This window comes from Apus apus, chromosome 11, assembly GCF_020740795.1.
Source record: "Apus apus isolate bApuApu2 chromosome 11, bApuApu2.pri.cur, whole genome shotgun sequence".
Lineage (NCBI taxonomy): Eukaryota > Metazoa > Chordata > Aves > Apodiformes > Apodidae > Apus > Apus apus.
The window spans coordinates 18759163-18780057 of NC_067292.1; the positions used below are offsets into that span (position 1 = coordinate 18759163).

The 20895-nt window shown below is 59.5% G+C and overlaps 2 protein-coding genes across 3 annotated transcripts; both read left to right on the top strand.

Moving 5' to 3' along the window:
- On the top strand, window positions 1-13240 carry FA2H (fatty acid 2-hydroxylase). Of its 2 annotated transcripts, XM_051629268.1 has the most exons (7): window positions 1-261; window positions 6474-6566; window positions 8674-8816; window positions 8917-9023; window positions 10763-10935; window positions 11322-11574; window positions 12356-13240. In XM_051629268.1, exons 1-7 carry the CDS (start codon window positions 1-3, stop codon window positions 12433-12435), a joined length of 1110 nt encoding a protein of 369 aa, XP_051485228.1. In that variant the 3' UTR covers window positions 12436-13240. The 2 variants fall into 2 exon arrangements, with proteins under 2 accessions (XP_051485228.1, XP_051485229.1); XM_051629269.1 differs by lacking the exon at window positions 10763-10935.
- Window positions 13241-14642: 1402 nt separating this feature from the next.
- MLKL (mixed lineage kinase domain like pseudokinase) lies at window positions 14643-20855 on the top strand. Its single transcript, XM_051629255.1, has 11 exons — window positions 14643-14866; window positions 15777-16347; window positions 16523-16636; window positions 16734-16908; window positions 17017-17114; window positions 17239-17374; window positions 17888-17972; window positions 18383-18531; window positions 18723-18772; window positions 19254-19394; window positions 20324-20855. Exons 2-11 carry the CDS (start codon window positions 15891-15893, stop codon window positions 20374-20376), a joined length of 1458 nt encoding a protein of 485 aa, XP_051485215.1. The 5' UTR covers window positions 14643-14866; window positions 15777-15890; the 3' UTR covers window positions 20377-20855.
- Window positions 20856-20895: the final 40 nt, after the last annotated feature.

Here is a 20895-nt window from a genome sequence, read left to right on the forward strand (position 1 = left end):
ATGGCGGCTCCGCGGTGGTTCAGCCTGGCCGAGGTGCGGGCCCGCTGCGCTCAGGGAGCCTGCCTGGTCCGCTGCCACCGCCGCCTCTACGACCTGAGCGGTTTCGTGCGGTTGCACCCGGGCGGGGAGCAGCTGCTGCGGCGCCGGGCGGGCACCGACGTGAGCGCCGCGCTGGACGGGCCGCCCCACCGGCACTCGGCCAACGCCCGCCGCTGGCTGGAGCAGTACTACCTGGGGGAGATGGAGCCCACCGAACCGCTGGTACGGCCCGGCAGCGCTGAGGGGGGCCGGAGGGTGGCTTGGGGGACGGGGGTTGAGGGGTCGGGAGGGTGACTCGGGACCGGGGTGGCCCGGGGTATGGAGGGTGGCCCGGGACCCGGGTGTGCAGGGTCTATAGGAAGTCCCGGGGTCGGGGTGTGAGAGATCGGGAGGGTGTCCCGGGGTCTGGAGGGTGTTCTGGGACCGGGGTGTGTAGGGTCTGTACCGTGTCCTGGGGTCGGGGTGTGAGAGATCGGGAAGGTGTCCCGGGGTCTGGAGGGTGTCCCGGGGTCTGGAGGGTGTCCCGGGACCGGGATGTGCAGGGTCTATAGGGTGTCCCGGGGTCGGGGTGTGAGAGATCGGGAGGGTGTCCCGGGGTCTGGAGGGTGTCCCGGGGTCTGGAGGGTGGCCGGGAGGGTGGCCCGGGACCGGGGTGTCCCGGGGCCGGCATGTAGAGTCTATAGGATGCCCCGGGACCGGGGTGTGCAGGGTCTATAGGGTGTCCCGGGGTCGGGGTGTGAGAAATCGGGAGGGTGTCCCGGGGTCTGGAGGGTGTCCCGGGGTCTGGAGGGTGTCCCGGGGTCTGGAGGGTGGCCCGGGACCGGGGTGGCCCGGGACCGGTATGTAGAGCCTATAGGGTGTCCCGGGGCCGGGGTGTGAGGGATCGGGACAGTGCCCAAGACCCGGGGTGTCTCGGCTCCAGGATGTAGAGTCTGGAAGGTGCCCCGGATCCAGGGTGTGCAGGTGCTGTAGGGTCCCTCAGATCCAGGGTGTGCGGGGTCTGTAGGAAGTCCCCGGGTCCGGGTGTGCAGGTGCTGTAGGGTGCCCCAGATCCAAGGCGTGCAAGGTCTATAGGGTGTCCCAGGGCCGGGGTGTGCAGCCTATTGGGTGCCCCGGGTCCAGGACCTACAGTCTGTAAGGGTGTCCTGGGGTCAGGGTGTCCCGGCTCTGGGGCATACATAGTCTAGAGGATGTCCCAGATCTGGGACATACAGTCTGTAGGGTGCCCCAGGTCCGAGGTGCCCCTGGTCCAGGGTGTATGGAGCCTTTAGGGTGTTCTGGGTCCAGGGTATCCTGGGGTCAGGGTGTGCAGAGTCCATAGGGTGCCATAGGTCCGGGGTGTCCTGGGTCCAGGGTGTGCAGAGTCTGCAGGGCACCCCAGCTCAGAAATGTACAGTGTTTATAGGGCTCCAGGTCCTGGCTGTGCAGGATCTGAGCAGTGTGTGGTTTATAGAGTGCCCCAAGTCCAGGGTGCACGAGGGCTGAGCTGTACAAGGTCTATAGGGCACCCCAGGTCCAGGCTGCTCAGGTCCCAGCTGTACAGGGCATGCAGAGGCTGTATAGGGTCTGAGGTGTACAGGGCATGGAGATTTTGAGGTGCATGTCACATACAGGGTGTACAGGGCACCCAGGTCCAGGTCTGAGCTGCATGGGATGTAGTGTGTGTTGGGTCTGAGCTGCATGGGATGCTTGGGGCCCAGGCTGTGGAGGGTCTGGGGGGTATGAGGCATGGGGAGGGTATGGGGCAGGGGGTGCTGGAGGTTCCTGGGGTCCTCTGTGGATGGTCCAGGTCCAGCAAAAGGTCCAGGCTCCTGGGGACCTGATGTGGACACTGTCCTGGGTGCACTGAGCCTCCTATCTATGGGATCCCATTCCATGGTCACATCCTTCCCAGACCATGCTGGGAGGCAGGGCTGACGGGTGCCAGCAGGGCGTGGAGGTGTTAGGGACTCCAGAAGGGTGTGAGAGATGGGGACGTGCAGCTTGGTGCTGTCTACAGCAGGGCGATGGGACAGGGCACCCTTCCTGGCACTGCCAGGGACCAGGCTGCTGAGCATCAGGGTTTGCCAACCATGAGTGGCTGCTGCTGGGGAGAGGAGCCCAGCACCTCCCAGACTGTCCAGGCATGAGTCCAGGGTGGCTGTGACTCAGCCCAGGTGAAAAGGGAAGACACCCTGGGAAATGTCACCACCGCCGAGTGAACTTCCAGGAGGCACCGGGCACTGCCACGGTGGGCAGGATGCCCAAGCAGCAGGGCCTGCCCAGTCCCCTCCACCAGCCCAGTGGCCACTTTCCCCCTCTGGATGTCCCAGCAAGGTTGGGGACCAGTCAGTCCCCCCCACCCCTGGCTGGTTGTTTGCTGCTTCTCCTCCCCACGGCACCGTCTCGGCCCCCACGGGCGGGCAAGCGCCACAGACGGGGCTTTGTTCGGGCTGGCTGGGATGCCTGCTCTGTCCCTGGATCCCAGAGATGGCACCTCCTCTGCTGGAACACCCCTTGCTGCTGCCTCCTCACGGGGTGTGACGAGCCCAACGGGTTGGGACGGAGGAAGGTACCGGACAAACGAGTTCCCGCAGCGAGGGGAACTGCCAGCGTCCCAAGGCAAACACACGGCGTGATAACGCCGGGGCGCGGGGAGACCAGACACTACCTGGCACTAGATAAACCAACCTGGACTGGAACATGGGCTGGGGGGGGGGGAGGGAAAAAAGCTGCCTGCTGGACAGGGAGGCCGTGTCCGGCGTGTCCCTGTGGTGTGAGCCGCTCTGCTGGACTTGGCACCCCCCAAAATCCCTGTGGGAGGGGAGATGAGGGGGGGGGGTGTCGAGGCATTGGGTGGAACTTCGGCTGGTTTTGGGCAGAAGCACCCCAAGCAGGTGCCTGAAGGAGGTGTTGTGTCCTCCTGTTCTGCCTCCAGGCCCCCCTCATGGCTTTGCCTCTCCTCTCCCAGAGCTGCACCATCCCTGTGGTGCCACCAGCATCCAGGGGACTTTGAGGGTTTTGGAAAAGAGGAGGGAGGGGGAAAAAAAAGGTCTTAATGTAGGAGGAAGATGAGAGTCAGCCTCCATCCACCTCTCTGCACCCCTTCTTGTGGCTCCCAGGAGCTCAGCTCCATCCTTGGGCTGCAGGTCCCTCTCCTGTGTCACCCTTTGGCTAAGGACAAATTAACCCCCCAAGCTTTTCAGCCATGCAGACAGCACCTATAGGGGAGATCAAAGCGTGAAGCAACCATTACCCCAACTAGACAGTGGATTTTTAACAGCTGTGCTAGAGGGAAACTGGATCACCTTAATTACCCCTCCAATTTAAGCAATGAGAGACTTTCATCACAGCCTCTCCGGGGTGTGTGACGTGGGCATGAGTCACGGTGGGTCCCTCATCCCTCTCAGAGCTGGTGTCCTCCCCGTCCTCCTCTCGCCCACATGGGCCATGTCAAGCTGGCCCCAGCTCTCTTCTCCAAGCCCAAACTTGCACCTTCTTCCCAAGTGTTGTAACAACAAGTAGCTTTTTTTTTTTTAATTATTGTTCTTATAATTCTTATCATGAGGATAAGCCACCTTCAGCTTCCTTCTCATAGTCCTGCTGGGCCCAGTGTTTAATGGGCTGGGACGCAGCCTCCTGGGGCTGTGGCAGCTGCTGCTGGGGGCCCACAGAGCCAGCAGGATGGGGATGGTGGTGGTGGGATGGAGATGGTGGGATGGCAGTGGTGGGGTGGTGATGCTGGGCATGGGCCACAGCAGCTGGGGGCTTGGCCAGGGCTCCCAGTGCCTCCTGGGGTGCCTCCAATGCAGCTTGTCCCCTGTGGACATCAGGAAATGGAGTGGTTGTGGCAGCTGGGGGGGAGTGGGGAGGCACAGCTGGGCTCCTGTGGGGTTTGACTTGCCAGGGGAAGAGGCACAGGTGAAAAAACTGGCAGCATGGCCCTGCCTGGGCTGGGGGGGGGGGGATCCCAGCTCCTCCTGCCTGCACCCTGGGCACATCAACCCGTCCTTCCCACCCAGACCTGCTCGTGTGGCAGCGGCATCTTGTGTTTCTTTGAATGCCCCGAGCCCTGATGCCAGGGGGTGGCATAGTGCCCTGGGAGCAGGAAGACCCTGCTCCTTAGGGTGTTTACTTCTGCTTTGTTCCATCAGGCCCCTTGCACATCTCTTCTGGCAGGACCTGTTTGCCTGGGATGCATCAGCATCGCCCACAGGCAGAGCCCGGCGCTCCCCCAGACTCCCCAGCCGCCTCCAAACCCACCTTTTATTGGGTGGAGGATGAGGAGGATGGGGTGAGGCCCCAGCAGGGGCCCAGGTGCTGGGAAGGTTGGGTGCCCCTGGGATGGCTGCACACTCGTGGCAGGCAGGAGGGTGCTGAGGCTCTGGGAAGCAAGCCAGGGCACGATGCAGGCATGGCTTGCACCCTGGTTGCACCAGGGCTGCCAGTCTTTTTGGTGCCAGCCCTGGAGTGAAGAAGGGGGGAAGCCTTCCTCCCTAGGATGAGGAAGGGGGAGGAGGTGACTCAGGTGAGGCAGGGTGCTGGGAGGGTGCTACTGTGGGTGGTGACATCTCACTGGTGACACCTGTTCTCCCCGGTCTGAGGTGTGAGGGAGGTGGGGTCTGAGGCCCCAGCTCACCTTCCTGGCCTGGGGGGACTGGGAAGCCTCTGGGCACACCATGATGCTGGCATGTCCCTGGGCAGGGAAGTTGGAGGTGTGTGAAGGTTTCGGAAAGGGGATGAGAGGTGCTGGGGTGTTGCATCAGCCCAGCTTTCTTAAGCATCCTTCCTGCTGCTGGCGAGGCCGTGGGGCAAGTGTGGAGGTGGAGAACATGGGCTCATTCCTTGGGGGGTAAGAGAAGCCGTCTCCCTGTCTCTTGGAGCCAGATTTTTCTTCCAAAGCTCCCACAAGGAAGAGGCAAAACCAGTAACTTGACCACCCCTTGCTGGATTTCAAGGCATCCCACCTCCCTGGGACACCTGGCTGAAGGAAGAGAGTGTGCAGAGCCAAAAGTCTTGGTGGAGACACCCTCTCAGAGGGAGGAGCTGTGGTCCACAGCATTGCCCAGCCCTTCCTGCGGTAAAACTGGTGTTTGCTCAAGTCCCACCTGGCTGGAAATATCCCTTGTCCTGCCCTGGGGCAAGGGGCTGCCCCAGGGCTGGGTAGCTCAGCTCTGGCACAGTGGGATGAGGTTGGAAATCCAGCTGGGAAAGAGGCTGGAAGGGAGGTGTGCCTGGTACCAGCGCTGGCACAGGGTAAAGTCCTGTCCACCCAGGACATGATGCTGGTGCTCCTGCATCCCAGCTCCTCCCCCAGCTGCCGGGACAGGAGTGTGGGGGGGGTTGTTCCTGGTCGGGATGCAACCCCATCCCTGCTGGAGCATCCATCGAGGAGCAAACCCTGCCTGGGTGTGAGCAGCACAGCGGGCACTGGTGTGCCGGGGCTGCCGGCTCCCGGGTTAATGGGTAACTCAAGGTGACAAAGCAGCAGAAAAGGCATGTTTGGCACGTCCTGCCCGGGGGGCACAGCCAGCTCGAGGGGGTTGCACGGGCACGCCGTGGCCTGGCTGAGCTCCCTCCCAGCGGCGGGGCTGGTGCTGGAGCTGACAGGGCTGTGGGGAGGAGGAGGAGGAGGAGGAGGAGGCTGATGCTGGCAGCCAGCAGGGTCAGCGCTTCCAAGCATCAGCCACGGCAGGTTTCTCCTGTTCTGCAGCCAGCCCTGGCAGAAGAACCACAGCCTGGGCATCATCCTGCCACCAGCAGGTCCTCTCCAGCCACAACCAACCCCCCCACCCATCTTTCATACCCTGTGGGGAAGGTGCCCAGCCCGGTGTGACCCTGCAAAGGCCATCGTTGCTTTTTTTTTTTTTTTCCCCTGCTCCAAGCTGGATTTTTTTTTCTGTTTCCCCTCTGCCTGGAGCCAGGGTGGTGGCACCAGCCACGCCACTGTCCCCGGCTTCCTCAGGGACCAAAATGCCAAGCCAGGCTGGTGCTGGCAGGGAGGAGGGAGCCCAGTGATGGTGCTGGGAGCACCATGGTGCTGATGCCCCTGGCTGTGCTGGTGGCAGGGCCAGCTCCAGCTGGTGGCCTGGGGGGGAGGTGAGCTCCAGAGCCCATTTGCCCGGGAAAACACTGGCCAAAGACCCTGGAGCCTCCGCTCTGCAACATCCAAGCACCTTGGGGGTGGCCTGAAAAGTGGCCTTGGGGAGAGGCTTCCCAAAAAACTCGGGTGGTGAGCGCAGGGTTCGAAGGGCAGCAGATCTCGCCGGCAGCCGCATCCCTCGGGAACCTGCTCTGCAGGAACTGGGTGGCTGAAGTTCATCAGATATTTCCCCTTATTTATTTAGCAGGAAGGGAGAAGCTGGCTCTGCCCATACCCCTGGGTGGCACGGCCACCGCCATCCCCAGGCGTCTGCCAGCCGTGTTTCACTGCAGGGCTTTTCTCCTCTTCCCAGAGTCCTCCCGAGCCCGCCGATGAGGAAGAGGAGGATGTCTCAGCCCACCCGAGGCCGATGGATCCCCGCTGTAAACCAGTGGATGAGGAGAAGGTGAGAGCCAAAGGGGGGGATGTTTTCCCTGGCAAACTGGGACAGACCACTTCTCCTTCTCCCTGCTGGAGCTCTGTCTTTCTGCTGACACCCCCCCCCCCCCCCAGGGATGGAGGGATTCCAGAGGGAGCTGAGCTGATCCGGCTGCTCCTGCCCTTTCTCCCGGAGCAGGTGGCATCTCACCTGCTTTATTGCCCAGGTGTGGCCAGGCTGGGAGGCTCCCATGACGCCGTGGGCGGAGATGACTTTCTCTGACAGTGGCTGTGCCCTTTGAGCAGGACGTGCTGCCAAGCCACACCTCGCTGGCTGCCTCCAGTATTTTATTATTATTATTATTATTATTATTTATTTGTTTTGCTTGATTTGTTATTTTCATTTTTCCTTCTTGGCTGAGCACCCAGAATGAGCACGAAGGGATGCCCTGGGCAGGGTGATCCCCGTGCAGGCAGGGTGCTCCTTGCCCTGCCATCTCCTTTCCAAGAGAGCAGGGACTCATCCCTCAGGTGCTTTGGGATGTCCCTGCTGTTCACAGCCCCCGTCTGGCCACCATCCCTTGCATGGTCAACGTGCTTTCGGCTTGCAAAAGGATTTTCTTTTGCTTTTTGGGGGGGCAAAATAACCCCTTTCAGCCCCACCCCACCTTAATATTCCACTGCTGACCGCCTTGAAAAGCAGATCTGCCAGCCCAAAGGGACCTTTTTGCTCTAACTCCTCCCAGAAGGAGGGGACATCCATCCTTGTCCAAGCTGTGGGCTGGGGTTGTTTTCCCTCCTGGATGGTCACAGCCATCCCTGCCTGGAGCAGAGCCCCAAAAATACCAGTGGCCACCTCAGCTCCTTGCCCTGAAATGCCCCAAACCAAACCACCCCCCCCCCCCAGCTGCTGACTGATTGTGGCACAGCCAGGGGGTGGCTGTGCCAGCGCCGCGTGGCACTGGATGTCCCATGGAGAGCTGCCAGACCCAGCACACAGCCAGGCCAGCACAGTTTCTGCCCTGGGGCAGAGGTGGGACCCAGAAACCACCTTATCTGGCCAGGCTGGCAGCAGAGGTGCCCGTTGGGTGTCTCTGTTTTTGTCCCCGTGCAGACATGCACATCCACACGGCTCCTGTCTTGCTCTGGCAGCTGGAGCAGCCTCTGGAATTGCCATCCTGACCTGCCTCCCATCCCTTTCTGCCTGGCTGAGCCCTCATGGCTGGGGCTGGCCCGGGTGTCCTTTCTGTCTGGGCTTTAGCTTTTATTTTTTGAACATGGAGCTTTTTGGAGTGAGTCCAGAGGAGCCCACAGAGATGATGGGAGGGCTGGAGCAGCTCTGCTCTGGAGCCAGGCTGGGAGAGTTGGGGTGTTCAGCCTGGAGAAGAGAAGGCTCCAGGGAGACCTTAGAGCAGCTTCCAGTGCCTGAAGGGGCTCCAGGAAAGCTGGGGATGGGCTTGGGACAAGGGCAGGGAGGGAGAGGACAAGGGGGAAGGGATTAAAACTGGAAGAGGGGAGATTTAGGTGAGACATGAGGAGGAAATTCTTTGGTGTGAGGGTGGTGAGACCCTGGCCCAGGTTGCCCAGGGAAGCTGTGGCTGCCCCATCCCTGGCAGTGTTGAAGGGCAGGTTGGATGGGGCTTGGAGCAGCCTGGGCTGGTGGGAGGTGTCCCTGCCCATGCAGGGGGTTTGGAACTAGATGACCTTGAAGGTCCCTTCCAACCCAAACCAGTCTATTATTTTATTATTCCCTCTGCAAAGATAAAAGCCCTTGACTGGGGCAATGTCAGGGGGCCAGGCTGTGTCCTCTTGGTGCCACGGCACGGCTGGTGAGCGGGCAGTATCACACTCCTTGTTATCTAATCTTGGCAGGTCCTGGAGTTGGGGGGGAACAGCCTTGGTTATCTGGGCCTGGTGCTGAGCCAGGTCTGTGTCCAACCACCTTCCAGTTGAGCCACCAGTAGGCACCTGGTGGCACGGGGATGAGCCCAGCCCCGCGCTGGTGGGTAGATGTGGCTGGTCACTTCGTCTGTGTTTCTGAGGAGCTGCTTGGAGCAAAAAGCAGCTGCCTGTGGGGAAGTGGAAGGGGTTTGTGGTCTGAAACATGGGGGTTACAACGGCGTCTGTTCCCTCAGGACCTGGTGGACTGGAAGAAGCCCTTGCTGTGGCAGGTGGGCTACCTGGGGGAGAAGTACGACGAGTGGGTGCACCAGCCCGTGGACCGGCCCATCCGCCTCTTCCACTCCAATCTCCTGGAGTCCCTCTCCAAGACAGCTTGGTAAGCCCCGGGGGTCTGCACCACACCCTGGCCCGTGTCCCCACGGGGAGGGGGACATAGCTGGCTGGGCCTCCCTCTGACATCTCCCTTTGCCCCACAGGTACGTAGTGTTCATGGTGTGGACCCCCGTGGTGCTCTATCTCAGCTGGGTCAGCTACACCTCCCTCGCCCAGGGCAACACCCGGCTCTTCTCCTCCTTCACCACAGGTACCACCAGCAGCCCAGCCTTTGGGCTCAGCTCGCTGCCCCAGGTCCAAAGCCAGGACCGCCACGGGTGGGGGCAGACCCCCTGCACCCCTTCCCCCTCCTCCTTCCACCACCAGCCTCGGGCAGGAGCAGCGGGTGAGCCCCTGTCCCCACCACCCCCCAGCACCTCCCCTGCTCCAAGCTGCCTGCGCTGCTTCCAAGCCTGAGCTCGCCCACCTCCATCCTCCCCTCACCCACACCATTCCATCCCTGTGGGGGCACTGCTGGAGCCCTCACAGAATCCTAGGGGTTGGAAGGGACCTGGAAAGACCATCCAGTCCAACCCCCCCTGCCAGAGCAGGGTCACCCAGAGCACATCACACAGGAACGTGTCCAGGGGGGTTTGAATGTCTGCAGAGAAGGAGACTCCCCAGCCTCTCTGGGCAGCCTGTCCCAGGGCTCTGTCACCCTCACAGGAAAGAAGTTCTTCCTGATATTCACGTGGAACCTCCTGTGCTCCAGTTTGCACCCACTGCCCCTTGTCCTATCACTGGACATCACTGAACAAAGCCTGGCTCCATCCTCCTGACACCCCCCTTAACATATTTGTAAACACTGATGAGGCTGCCCCTCAGTCTCCCCCAAGCTAAAAGACACCCATCTCTCTCCACCTTTCCTTCTCAGGGAGATGTTCCACTCCATCATCTTTGTCCTTAATCCCTTCCCTCCACCCCTGATTGAGGGGTACCACCCCCAGCTGCCACCCACCCTGGGCCATGGCTGGAGGGTGAACAAACCCTGCTCTGACTCCACCAGCCTCACACAGTGCAGGGCTTGTTTCCCCAGAGTGCCTGCCCTTCAATCTCCCACTGTCTGCATCCCCCGGGAATAACAAGGGTGGCCAGGGCAGGCTGTCTTCTTTGTTGTGCTGCTTTTTTTTGGTTGTTGTTGTTTTAATTATTTTTTTTTTCCCCCTTTTGCTGGCCTCCCTATTTTATTTCTTTCTTTATATATTTTTTTTTTTGCAAGGTGCCACCCGGTGCCAGCTGTACCCGGCTGCAGGGAGGAGCACCCACTGCACCAGCACCCCCTCACTGCTCCTTGTGGCCTCTGGCACCTTGATGCCAAGGGACTGTTTATTGATTTTTTTTTTTAAATTATTGTTTTCTCAAAAATTAACAGGTTTGGGGGGGGGGGGGGAAGTGGGGTGGAGGGGGTGGGATCTGAATGCTGCTAGGGAGGAGACAGGGCTGGCAGGCAGCCCTGAAAGGAGGAGGTGGCTGAAAAATGCTCTGCAGGGGGGGGGGGAAAGTGCCCAACAATCTGATTCTTTTTTCCCAAAATATTAAAAAAAACATCAACAGACCAATTCCAGCAACACTGTTTAACTGTCCTGAGCTCTGCCTGCTCAGATAAGGTCCCTCCTGCCCCACTCTGGGGAGTGAAGCAGCTTCTTAAGGACAGGGCTGTCCCTGGAGGACACACATCCAAGCCCCCACTGGCATTTGGGGTGCAGGGGATCCCCTTTGCCAGCTCCTTGCAGCAACGGGAAGCTGGTGGATTCCCTAAGGACCGTCGGTTCACGGGAATCAAAGGGAAATGTGGTTTGGAGCTGTGTTTGGGAAGGTAACTCCCTGGGGAAGCTCAGGACAGGAGGTGGGAGGGAGAGCTGAGCTCCACCCAGATGCAGCTGTGAGGATGGTGATGGGTGAAGAGCCCGTTGCCTGCCCTGCTGACCCCTGCGCGGTCTCCTTGCCTAGAGTACTCCATCCCCGTCCACCACTACTACTTCCCCTTCATCTTCCTCCTGGGGATGTTCCTGTGGTCCCTGCTAGAGTACCTCATCCATCGCTTTGTCTTCCACATGAAGCCACCCGCTAGCAACTACTATCTCATCACCCTGCACTTCTTGCTGCACGGGCAGCACCACAAGGTGAGCGGCCGCCGCCCGCCGGGCCGTGGGAACGGTGGCCTCGGCTCAGGTGGAGCCTGTTGCTGCGTGTTCAACGTGACTCCTGCCAGCCTGGCCCCGAGCAGGGCCCTTACCCAACACCAGCCGGGGCTGCAAGACGGGCTCTCGGCAGCTGCCAGCTCCACTTTGGGTGGAAAAGCCATGGGCTCCCTCTAGCTTTGCTGGAGGAAACATCCCCGTGGAGCTCGGGGACAAAGCGTGGGTGAGGGGCTGCCCCGGCCGCCGGGTCCACCTTTTGGGGTTGGTTGCTTTGCTGTTGGCTTCTCCCCAGCGGGTGTCCCCAGCAGCGGGGATGTCCTGGTGGATGTGGGAGCTGCCTGTCTCACCAGCCCTCTCTCTGCTTCCAGTCTCCCTTCGACAGCTCCCGCCTGGTCTTCCCGCCCGTGCCGGCCTCGCTGGTGATCGGCTTCTTCTACGGCCTCTTGCGGCTGGTGCTGCCGGAGGTGCTGGGGCTCTCGGTGTTCGTCGGGGGGCTCTGCGGCTACGTCGTCTACGACATGACCCACTATTACCTGCACTACGGCTCTCCCAAGAAAGGCACCTACCTGTACGGCCTGAAGGCTTATCACGTCAAGCACCACTTCGAACACCAAAAATCAGGTGAGCGGCGCCCAGCCCGGGCGTGGGAAGGGCTGCTGGAGCCCAGCCCGCCTGCTCCTGTGCACCTGATTCTAGGAAGTACTTGGCACTTGGGATCAGGGCTGGGGAAAACTCCAGAGCTGCCTCGTTTTATGGGGTGACACGCACGGTGCTGCTGCCCCGTTGGGGGGTATTCCTTGCTCCCCAGGCTGAGGATGAAAGCGGGGTGGGGGGATGAAGGCAGCAGTCCTTCTTGCTGGTGGGCGCTGGTGCTACCTGGGGGTGGCAGGATGGAGGCAGAGAGCAGGGGAATGGAGGCATCCTTGCCTGGGGCAGCATCTCCTCACGCTGGGAAGTGTTGATGGATGCAGGGTGAGGCTCTGGGCTTCCCTGAATCCACTGACGCTTTCCCCAGCCCCGGCGCTTGCTCAACCCGCCCTTTGCCCGGTTTCCTAGGAGAAAACGCCCCGTCCAGATAAGCTATCATCCTTGGGGCTGGTGGCGTGGCCCAGCCACCTCTTTCTCCTCACCCCGCTCTTCTTCCTCACCCTCACCTTGCCTCATTCCCTGCCCAAAATGTGGGTGTTCCTCCCTCAACCAGTCTCGCCAGAGGAACTGCCTGGCCCTGGTATCTGGTCGTTGCCGCCTTCGCAGCCAGCCAGGTGACATCCCATCCTGGCCACATTCCAGCTGTCCCAGCCCTTCTGCTCTCAGTGATGGTGGCACTAGCTGTTCCCTGTCCCTTGGTGGCATTCCAGTGACAGCAGTGCCATGGGCTGAGCCCTCTCTCCCTTACCCACAGGCTTTGGCATCAGCACCCGCTTCTGGGATCACCCCTTCCGGACACTCATCCCTGAGGAGACCTTTGAGAAAGAGGAGTGATGGCCCCATCCTGGCACCTGGCTCCATCCCTTCCCAGGCTGGGGCTGGCATCCCTGCCCAGCCCTTGGCCAGGCTGGCCGACCCCCTGCATCCCTCTCGGGGGCTGTGCCACAGCAGCGGAGCATCCTAGTGGTGTCCTGTGGTCCAGCTGTGGCACAACCAAAGGCGATGGGGTGGGTGAGGATACAGGGAAAGGTGAAGAGGAGGTTGGGGGGCTCCTGCCCCTTCCTTGCTGCCCTTCCGCTCCAGGTCATGGATGCACGGGCAGATCTGCTGCCTGAGAGATGAAGTGCCTGATGCCAACCTCCCTCCTCTGCCCTGGCACCTCTCTGGAGCCCCCCAAGCCCTGCCAGGGTGTCCCCTCCCTGGGACATCCCACAGGTTGCAGTTAACCCCATCACCCTAACTCCTGCCCAGGAGCCTCCGTAGCCCGAGTCCTTCTCCTGGCTCCATCCCAGCACAGACTTTTCTTGGCCCAGGGCATCCCTCAGGTTTGGATGTTGCCTTTTTCTAACCAGTGCACCCGTGTCTCTCTGCCAGATTTATCCAGGTCATGGTTTGAGGTAGACATTGACTACCTGAAACTCAAACTCCAAGAACAGAAATGCTACAAGATGCCTTGATTTTCTTTTTTTGTTTTGTTCTTTTTTTGGCTGATCCTATGATTTTTTTTTTTTTCTAGTGTTTACTGCAGATATTTAAAAGTTTGGAATAAAGTTATATATAAAACTGTAGACACTACAATTGTAAATAAACTGTATATTTTGAAAAATAAAGCCTTTCAAAAAGGGTCTGGGAAACACTTCCCTTGGGGCTGCTCCCACCCTCGGTGTCTCTGGACTTTTCCGTCGCTTTTCTTGGATCCCCCAGATGATGAAAGCTGTGACGTTGACCACGGTGGTGGTGGTGGTGGTGAGGGAGATGCTTTTTTGCAGGAGGGAACCTCAACATGACCCCGGGGCTCTTGGTAAGCAGAAGCTGGCTGGAGGTGCCACTCGCTTCTCCGAAGTTGGGCAACGGACACCACGTGCCACCCTGGGCTTCCCAAAACCAGCCAGACCTGCTGACGAAGCCAACCACAGAACTTCCTGTGCACCAGGCAGAGGTCAAGGGCAGTTTCCAGCTCTTCCTTCGATGCTGAGGGCTGAGGGATATCCGGGGGCTGAAGGGATGGGGAGCAAAGTGGAAGGTCTGGAAGATCCAGCGTCCCTCCTGTGGGATGGGATGGCTCCAAAGAGTCCTGCTGCTCAAGGTGGAGCTGATGCTGAGGGTGGTCCATGGCCTGAGGAAGCCTTGCTAGGGTTGGTGGTACAGCAGAAGGGGTTGGGATGCTCCAAATATGGTCAATATGGGGGGAGCAGCCTGAATCACAGAATCACAGAATTTTTGGAGTGGGAAGGGATCTTAAAGATCATTGAGTCCCAACCCCCCTGCCATGGGCAGGGACACCTCCCACCAGCCCAGGTTGCTCCAAGCCCCATCCAACCTGCCCTTCAACACTGCCAGGGATGGGGCAGCCACAGCTTCCCTGGGCAGCCTGTTCCAGTGTCCCACACCCTCACGCTGAAGAATTTACGCCTAGTCTCTAACCAAAATCTCTCTTCTTTCAGCTTAAAACCATTACCCTTCATCCTCTCACTGCAAGCCCCTGTAAAAAGCCCCTCCCCAGCTTTCCCGGAGCCCCTTCAGGTGCTGGAAGGCCACTATGAGGTCCCCCTGGAGCCTTCTCTTCTTCAGACTGAACAACCCCAGCTCCCTCAGCCTGTCCTCATCAGAGAGCTGCTCCAGCCCTCGGATCATTTTCGTGGCCCTTCTCTGGACACCTTCCAACAGCTCCACAGCTATCTTGTGCTGGGGGCTCCAGAGCTGGACACAGTGTTCTAGGTGAGGTCTCACCAGGGCAGAGCAGAGGGGCAGAACCACCTCTCTCCATCTGCTGGCCACACTTCTTTTGATCCAGCCCAGGATGGAGTTGGCCTTCTGGGCTGCGACTGCCCATGGGTGGCTCATGTCCAGCCTGCCCCCAATCCCCTTTCTTCTGCCCTGCTTCCTGCAGGCAATTCCTCCTTCCAGCTGGAAAAACCCAGCGTGGGGGAGGGGGAATACATCCCACCTGGCCCCTTCTTTGGGCAACTTTCCCAGAACGCAGGGTTGTGGGGAAACACGCTTGGGTTGCACAACGGCCCTTCCGCTGCCGGCGGGAGCAGCAGCAGGGAGAGCACCCTATAAACCCCTGGGACCAGCCCTGCCTTCTCAGTCTGCAGGAGGCAACCAGCAGGAGACGGCCCCAGCAGGACCAAGGAACCCCAGCTGGTCCATCTCAGCAAGAGGACAAGCTGCTTCTCTGGGGACTTTGCTGGAGAGAGCCTGGTGAGGAAGGGAGCGTGGCTGCAGCGTCATCCTGGGTGTGTTGCTGTCTCAGCTCCAGCTGGTAAGAGCATGACCTTCCTCTGGTGGCTGCTCCAAGGGCTTGGGGGGCTGCTGGCAGGTTCCCCACAAATGGGGCAGGTTTTAGTCCCCGCTGCTTGGACACGGGTGGGGAGCAGGGCCCAGCCCTGTGGGGATGCTGGGTATGTAAGAAGAGTTGGGCTTCAAATCTTCAGTGGGCAATGCAGGGAGAAAATATTGACAAGCTGGGGAGAGGAGAAGGGTAAAAGAGGAGGGGAGATTGAGGTGAGACATGAGGAGGAAATTCTTGGCTGTGAGGGTGGTGAGACCCTGGCCCTTAGACCTTAGAGCACCTTCCAGTGCCTGAAGGGGCTCCAGGAAAGCTGGGGAGGGACTTGGGACAAGAGCAGGGAGGGAGAGGACAAGGGGGAAGGGATTAAAACCAGAAGAGGGAGATTTAGGTTGGGAATGAGGAGGAAATTCTTGGGTGTGAGGGTGGTGAGAGCCTGGCCCAGGTTGCCCAGGGAAGCTGTGGCTGCCCCATCCCTGGCAGTGTTGAAGGGCAGGTTGGATGGGGCTTGGAGCAACCTGGGCTGGTGGGAGGTGTCCCTGCCCATGCAGGGGGGTGGAACTGGATGGTCTTTAAGGTTCCTTCCAACACACACCAGTCTGGGATTCTGTGATGCTCTGACACCTGGGCTGTGAAGGTCTGAAAGCTTTAATTAGGTGGGTGATAATAGAGACATTGGCCAGGAATGAAAATGGGTCTTTACGGTCAAAGATGCAGGGTGTGTGGGCAGGACCCCAGGGGGTGTGGGGCCAGCACCAGGGAGTGGTGCCTGGAGATGCTCCTTGGATCCTCACTGACCTCCTTTGTGGTCAGCAGCTGGAGGAGACAGAAGGGGCTACAGGAGACCTGGAGGGTGGTGTGTCATGTTAAAGCTGTTCCTTAGGTGGAAGCCGTGGAAGAGCTGCATCCAGCTGATCTCTGAGTGGTGCCCGTGGTTCAGCTCCACCAAACACCCCCCCAGCCCACATCCCCAGTGGCCAAGCCCTTGGCTGCAACCATGGACATCGTGGAGAGGGTCTTCTCCGTGGCCCAGGCCATCCATGCCCAATTTGAGCAGGTGAAGTGCTGTAAGCACCAGTGCCAGCGCCTCGTGGAGCGCATCCAGATCCTGCTGGAGCCCGTGAGGATCCTCAGGGCTCAGTCACCAAAGCACATTTCCCACCACGAAGAGGAACTGCTGAAGAAGCTGCTCCGGGCATTGTGGGAAGCCCAGAAGCTGGTGATGAAATACAGCCAGACCAGTTGGATCCAGAAGTTCTTGAGAGCCCACAGTGCCAGCGAGGAGTTTGTCTGGGTGAACGAGAGCCTGGAGGACATTGCCCAGGGGCTCTCCCTCCTGCTGCAGGCAGAGCAGAAGCAGGCTTTCCTGGAGGCTTTCCAGGCAAAGACCTGTCGCAGGCAGGATGCTGAGGACCTGAGGGATGACAAGGCTTTCTTGGACCAGGTGATTGCAAGTAAGTGGGCCTTTAGCAACCCTTCATTCCCTGCCACCAGCAGTTGGCATCTCTCCCCAGCTGCTGCCCAGCTTTGGCTTGGTGGCCAAGGAGAGCCAAAGGGACACTTAAACCATGAGAAAAGAACGAACTGCATGAGTCCAGCATCTTCACCTCTGAATGTTTCTCTCCCTAGGTACTGAGGAACCCGAAGACCTGGCTGGGGAGATCTACATGGACAGGCAAAGCATGGAGAGCACGGTGGACCGGATGCAGAGCGAGCTCAACAAGATCGTGCGCGTGATGGAGTGTGAGTTGGCGTCACACCTCTAGGCCCCCTGTGCTCCCTGTCCTTCCCCCCCTGCCTGACGTGTCCCTCACCCCCTCCTGGCACATCTTGGGAGCAGGCTTGAAGAAGGTCAACGTTGGTAAAAGAGAAGACATCACCGAGATCCAGAGGGACCAGCTCACCTTCTACAGGCACCTGCAGGACACCGAGAGCTACGACCTCTACGAGGGCGAGTACCTCAAGTACCCGGTGGCCATCAAGACCTTCAAGAGGCCACTGACCACTGACATCGTGTGAGTGATCCTGGGCAGGAGCCAGCTGGGGCAACCAGGAGGGGAGGGTGGCAGAGCAGCATGTCATACCTGGCTCTGTGGATCTCACCGTGCTGCCTGCTTCTGCAGGAAGGTGAGAGACATCTTTGAGAGGGAGGTTCAGACCCTGAAGAAGTTTGAGTCTCCAAACATCCTGCGCATGTATGGGATCTGCATTGAGGAGAAAGGTAGGAGGTGTCACAAGAACGTCACCCTTTCCCTCCCCTGCCTGCCCCTGGGGGCAGACAGCGCTATGGTGGTCCCCTCCCAAGAGGTGGCACCAGGTGGGATGCTCAAGTGTTTCCCTTGCAGATGGGAGCCCCTGCTTCTCCATCGTCATGGAGTACTGCAAGCACGGGACGCTGCGGGACGTGCTGACCAAGCAGCAGCACCTCTCCTGGGAAGTCCGCATTCGGATGGCCCTGGGGGCTGCCAGGGGCCTTTACAGGTGAGCTCCTGCCTCAGTCAGTGGGTGAGTCCACCTGCCCATCCACACACCTTGCTCAGCTTCCTGGGATCTCTCAGTCCTCTCAGACACTGTTTCCACCGCCTCGGGACGCTGGGATGGGGGGCTGGTGCAGAGCTAGGTGGTGGGTTTGGATGCAGTAGCATCCATCTCCCCTGGTCGCTGGCCCCTACATGTGGCTTCAAGCCTGTGAAGGCCTGGAAGGCAGAAACTCCCTTCCTGCACCCATAGAGCAGCTTCAGGAGCACCCCACAGCACAGCCAGTTCTCCTTACAGGTCCTGCTCCTCTTCAAGGTCCATCATTTTGCCCACAATGGCTCTTCCAGCAGCTGCTGGAAAGGTTGGCTTGGGAGGGCTGGTCCACCAAGACAGGCAAAGAGCTGCTGGCTTCTCTGGGTGCACGTCCATCCCCTGCAGAGCAGGAGGGACAACCCCCCTGAGGTGGGGACGTGTCCATCACCAGCATGTGTTGCCCTTGGTTCTGTCCAACTGCAGGTTGCACCAGACGGAGGAGAAGTCCCGACTCCACGGCTGCATCTGCAGTAGCAAGTTCCTGGTGGCTGGGGATTACTGTGTGAAGGTGAGGACCACACCTGCAGAAGCTTCTGGGCGTTTGGGATGGTTCTGTGGATGTCTTCCCCCACCTGACACTGAGGGCAATGGGGATGGTCCAGAACAGCAGCTGGGGCAGAGTGATCTCCCTGTCACTTTGGCCACTTAACATCTCAGTTCATCATCATCAGTCTTTTATCATCGTGACCATTTCTGAGCCAGCCACCCTGGGATGGCCTGATGCTGGGGCAGGTCACCTGTGGCTTTGCTGGCAGGAGGAGCCACGTGCCAGGCAGCACCTGCACACCAGCTTTTTGCTGGCCCAGGGCACCTCCCTCTGCTTTCTCCAGCTCAGGGCATCCTCAGCCATGCCACAGGTTTCTCCAGGCTGTGTTTCTACCACTTCTCCACCTCCTCTCCTCTCCTTCTCTCAATCAGCTGTCGGGATTTGAGCTGGGTGAAACAGAGTCATCCATCAAGAGGAAAGCCAAGAAGAACTGGAAACACATCTCTCTGTTGGCTTATGCTGCCCCTGAGAACCTGAAGGACATCAGCTACCCCTACCAGAGGCCCTGTGAAATATACAGGTGGGTCTGTCCCTCCTGGGTGAGATGCCCATGAGGTGTCTCCAGAGGAGCTGGTGAGCTATGGAACAAGGTCAGGCTCCATCAGACACACCAGCAGAGGTTTGCAGCTGGGAAAAGCCCAACTCTCCTCCATTAGGAAGGAGCAGAAGGTGGCAGGATCAAAGCTGAGACTCTTGCTTATCTCCTTCCAGCTTCGGGATCGTGCTGTGGGAGATTGCAACCTCCAAAATCCCATTTGAAGGTGAGGCAGAAGTATCTCATCTCCTGTATAAAAGCAAAAGGGCCTGGGTGGGGGCTGCTGGCTGGTGTTGGGTGCTCCCTGGTCCTTCCTGGAGCATCCCAGGGCATCTGGGTCCCAGTGGCAGTGCCTGGTGTGCCTGGCTCTGCAGGACAGCTCCATGGCTTCTCCAGGGGCTCCCATACAATAAAGCATTTCAGCTACATGCTTAAACCTCAAACACAGAAGTAATTTAGGTCTCTATTTGGTGTTCCTATGCATCAAAGCATAAAAATGTCTCCTTGCTCCACTGGAGCCCAACGGTGTCATGTCAAATCTTGGGGGAGGTCGACTGCAGACACAGTTTGGGTGGCTTCTTTGCTGGCTCCTCCATGCCATGGGCTGCAAGGAAGGCTCTTGGGGTGGCTTTGGACTGGGTGTCCTCCCCGGCACCCTCCTGTGGCAGCAGAGCTCTGTCCTGACACTCCTGTTTGCACTTGTCTAGGCTGCACTCCCCAGGAGATCCTGGAGAAGATCTGCAACCACCATTACCAGGACCCTGTTGGGGAAGATTGTCCTGCAGAACTGCAGAAAATCATCAACCAGTGCCGGGCCTTTGACCCTTCCCAACGCCCTTCAGCTGAGGGTAAGTGTCCTGGACATCTGCTCCTTGCTCCACAGGCCCTTTGTAGCCCTCAACCAGCTGCTTCAGCAGTTGGTTTTCCCCCCTCATCTTCTGGATGAACTTGTCTGGCTGTGTGTTTTGGGAAGCACCCCTTGACCTACCTTCTCGTGCTAATGAGTCCCCTCATACCAGACCTTTCCTTCTGTCACGTGGTGGTTCGTACACTCAGGTTCATCCATGGCTTGACAATGATCTCTGGGATTTTTCCTCTCCACCAAGGGGTCAGGGGGGTGTGGGTTAATCCCCTCTCACGCCCTGCAGACCCTGGAAGCTACAACACGGGGCAGGAACCTGCCTTAGGATCCAAGCAAGGAGCTGCAACCTTGGTATCTGCAGCAGGGTAGATTTCACTGTCTTGGAAGCTGCTCCAGGCCTGATCAGATGAATAATTGATCTCCAGCCTGAAGAGCTAACAGAATCATGGAAGCACAGAATGGTTTGGGTTGGAAGGGACCCTAAAGATGAGCTAGATCTGTGCTCCCCATGCCTCCAGCTCCCAGCAGCAGCTCCCCCAGCAGACCCTGCTGCAAGGGACTCACCCCAGCCCAAACCAAAACACCCCAAAAGCCACACTGAGGGTACAACATCTTTGTGTCTCCACCCCAACACCCAGGCTGCCTGGTGCTGAGCTGGGAGGATGACTTCTCCCAGCTTCTTTCCAGGCATCTCCCCATATTCCCGGCTCCTTCTCTTGGGGTTTCACCCCCCCCTGTGTCTGCTCGGGGTTGTCCCCTGCTAGTGGCTGCAGGGGTGGTGGCCTGAAGGGACACAATCGTGTCCCAGCTGGAGGGAAAGCTGCTTTCTCCTCGGGGAGGGGAGAAAAAACCCAAACAAAAAACAGCCTACAACAAGGATTCCGTTTCGATTAACGCCACCCTTGCGTCCCGCAGAGATTGTGGACTTGCTGGCTGACCTGGAGAAAAGCAGAAGCCAAGGAAGTTAACTGCGGGAAGGGGGCTGGGGGTGCCCAGAACAGGAGCCACACGCCCGGGAAAGCAAGGCCAGGGACAGCAGCGGGAATTCCCCTCTTCCTCGCCTTCTCACGGACGGATCCGGGCGACACGCGCGCGCGTTTCCGCCTGCCCAGCCCTTCGCCTCGCCGAGGGGACCGGGAGGAGGCTGGGGGGGCCGGGAGGGGGACACCCCACCTTGGGATCTGCCCCCCCCGAGCGGCTGCCCCCCCGGGGCACAAGGGGGAACTGGCAGGAGCCCCGGGAGGGGAGTGGCGGGAGGCGACGGGAACTGCTGCTCCTCAGTCCGGACACGGGGACCCCCAGAGCCCCCCAACAGGGACCCTCAGAGCCCCCCAACAGAGATCTCAGAGCCCCCCAACAGAGACCCCAGAGCCCCCCAACAGAGACCCTCAGAGCCCCCCAACAGGGACCTCAGAGCCCCCCCAACAGAGACCCTCAGAGCCCCCCAACAGAGACCCCAGAGCCCCCCAACAGAGACCTCAGAGCCC

Coding starts and splice junctions, on each gene's coding strand:
- FA2H (XM_051629268.1), top strand. CDS start 1: ATGGCGGCTCCGCGGTGGTTCAGCCTGGCCGAGGTGCGGGCCCGCTGC. Junction 6,567..8,673: donor AACCAGTGGATGAGGAGAAG/GTGAGAGCCAAA, acceptor CTGTTCCCTCAG/GACCTGGTGGACTGGAAGAA. Junction 8,817..8,916: donor TCCCTCTCCAAGACAGCTTG/GTAAGCCCCGGG, acceptor TTTGCCCCACAG/GTACGTAGTGTTCATGGTGT.
- MLKL (XM_051629255.1), top strand. CDS start 15,891: ATGGACATCGTGGAGAGGGTCTTCTCCGTGGCCCAGGCCATCCATGCC. Junction 16,909..17,016: donor CCACTGACCACTGACATCGT/GTGAGTGATCCT, acceptor CTGCTTCTGCAG/GAAGGTGAGAGACATCTTTG. Junction 17,115..17,238: donor GATCTGCATTGAGGAGAAAG/GTAGGAGGTGTC, acceptor TTTCCCTTGCAG/ATGGGAGCCCCTGCTTCTCC.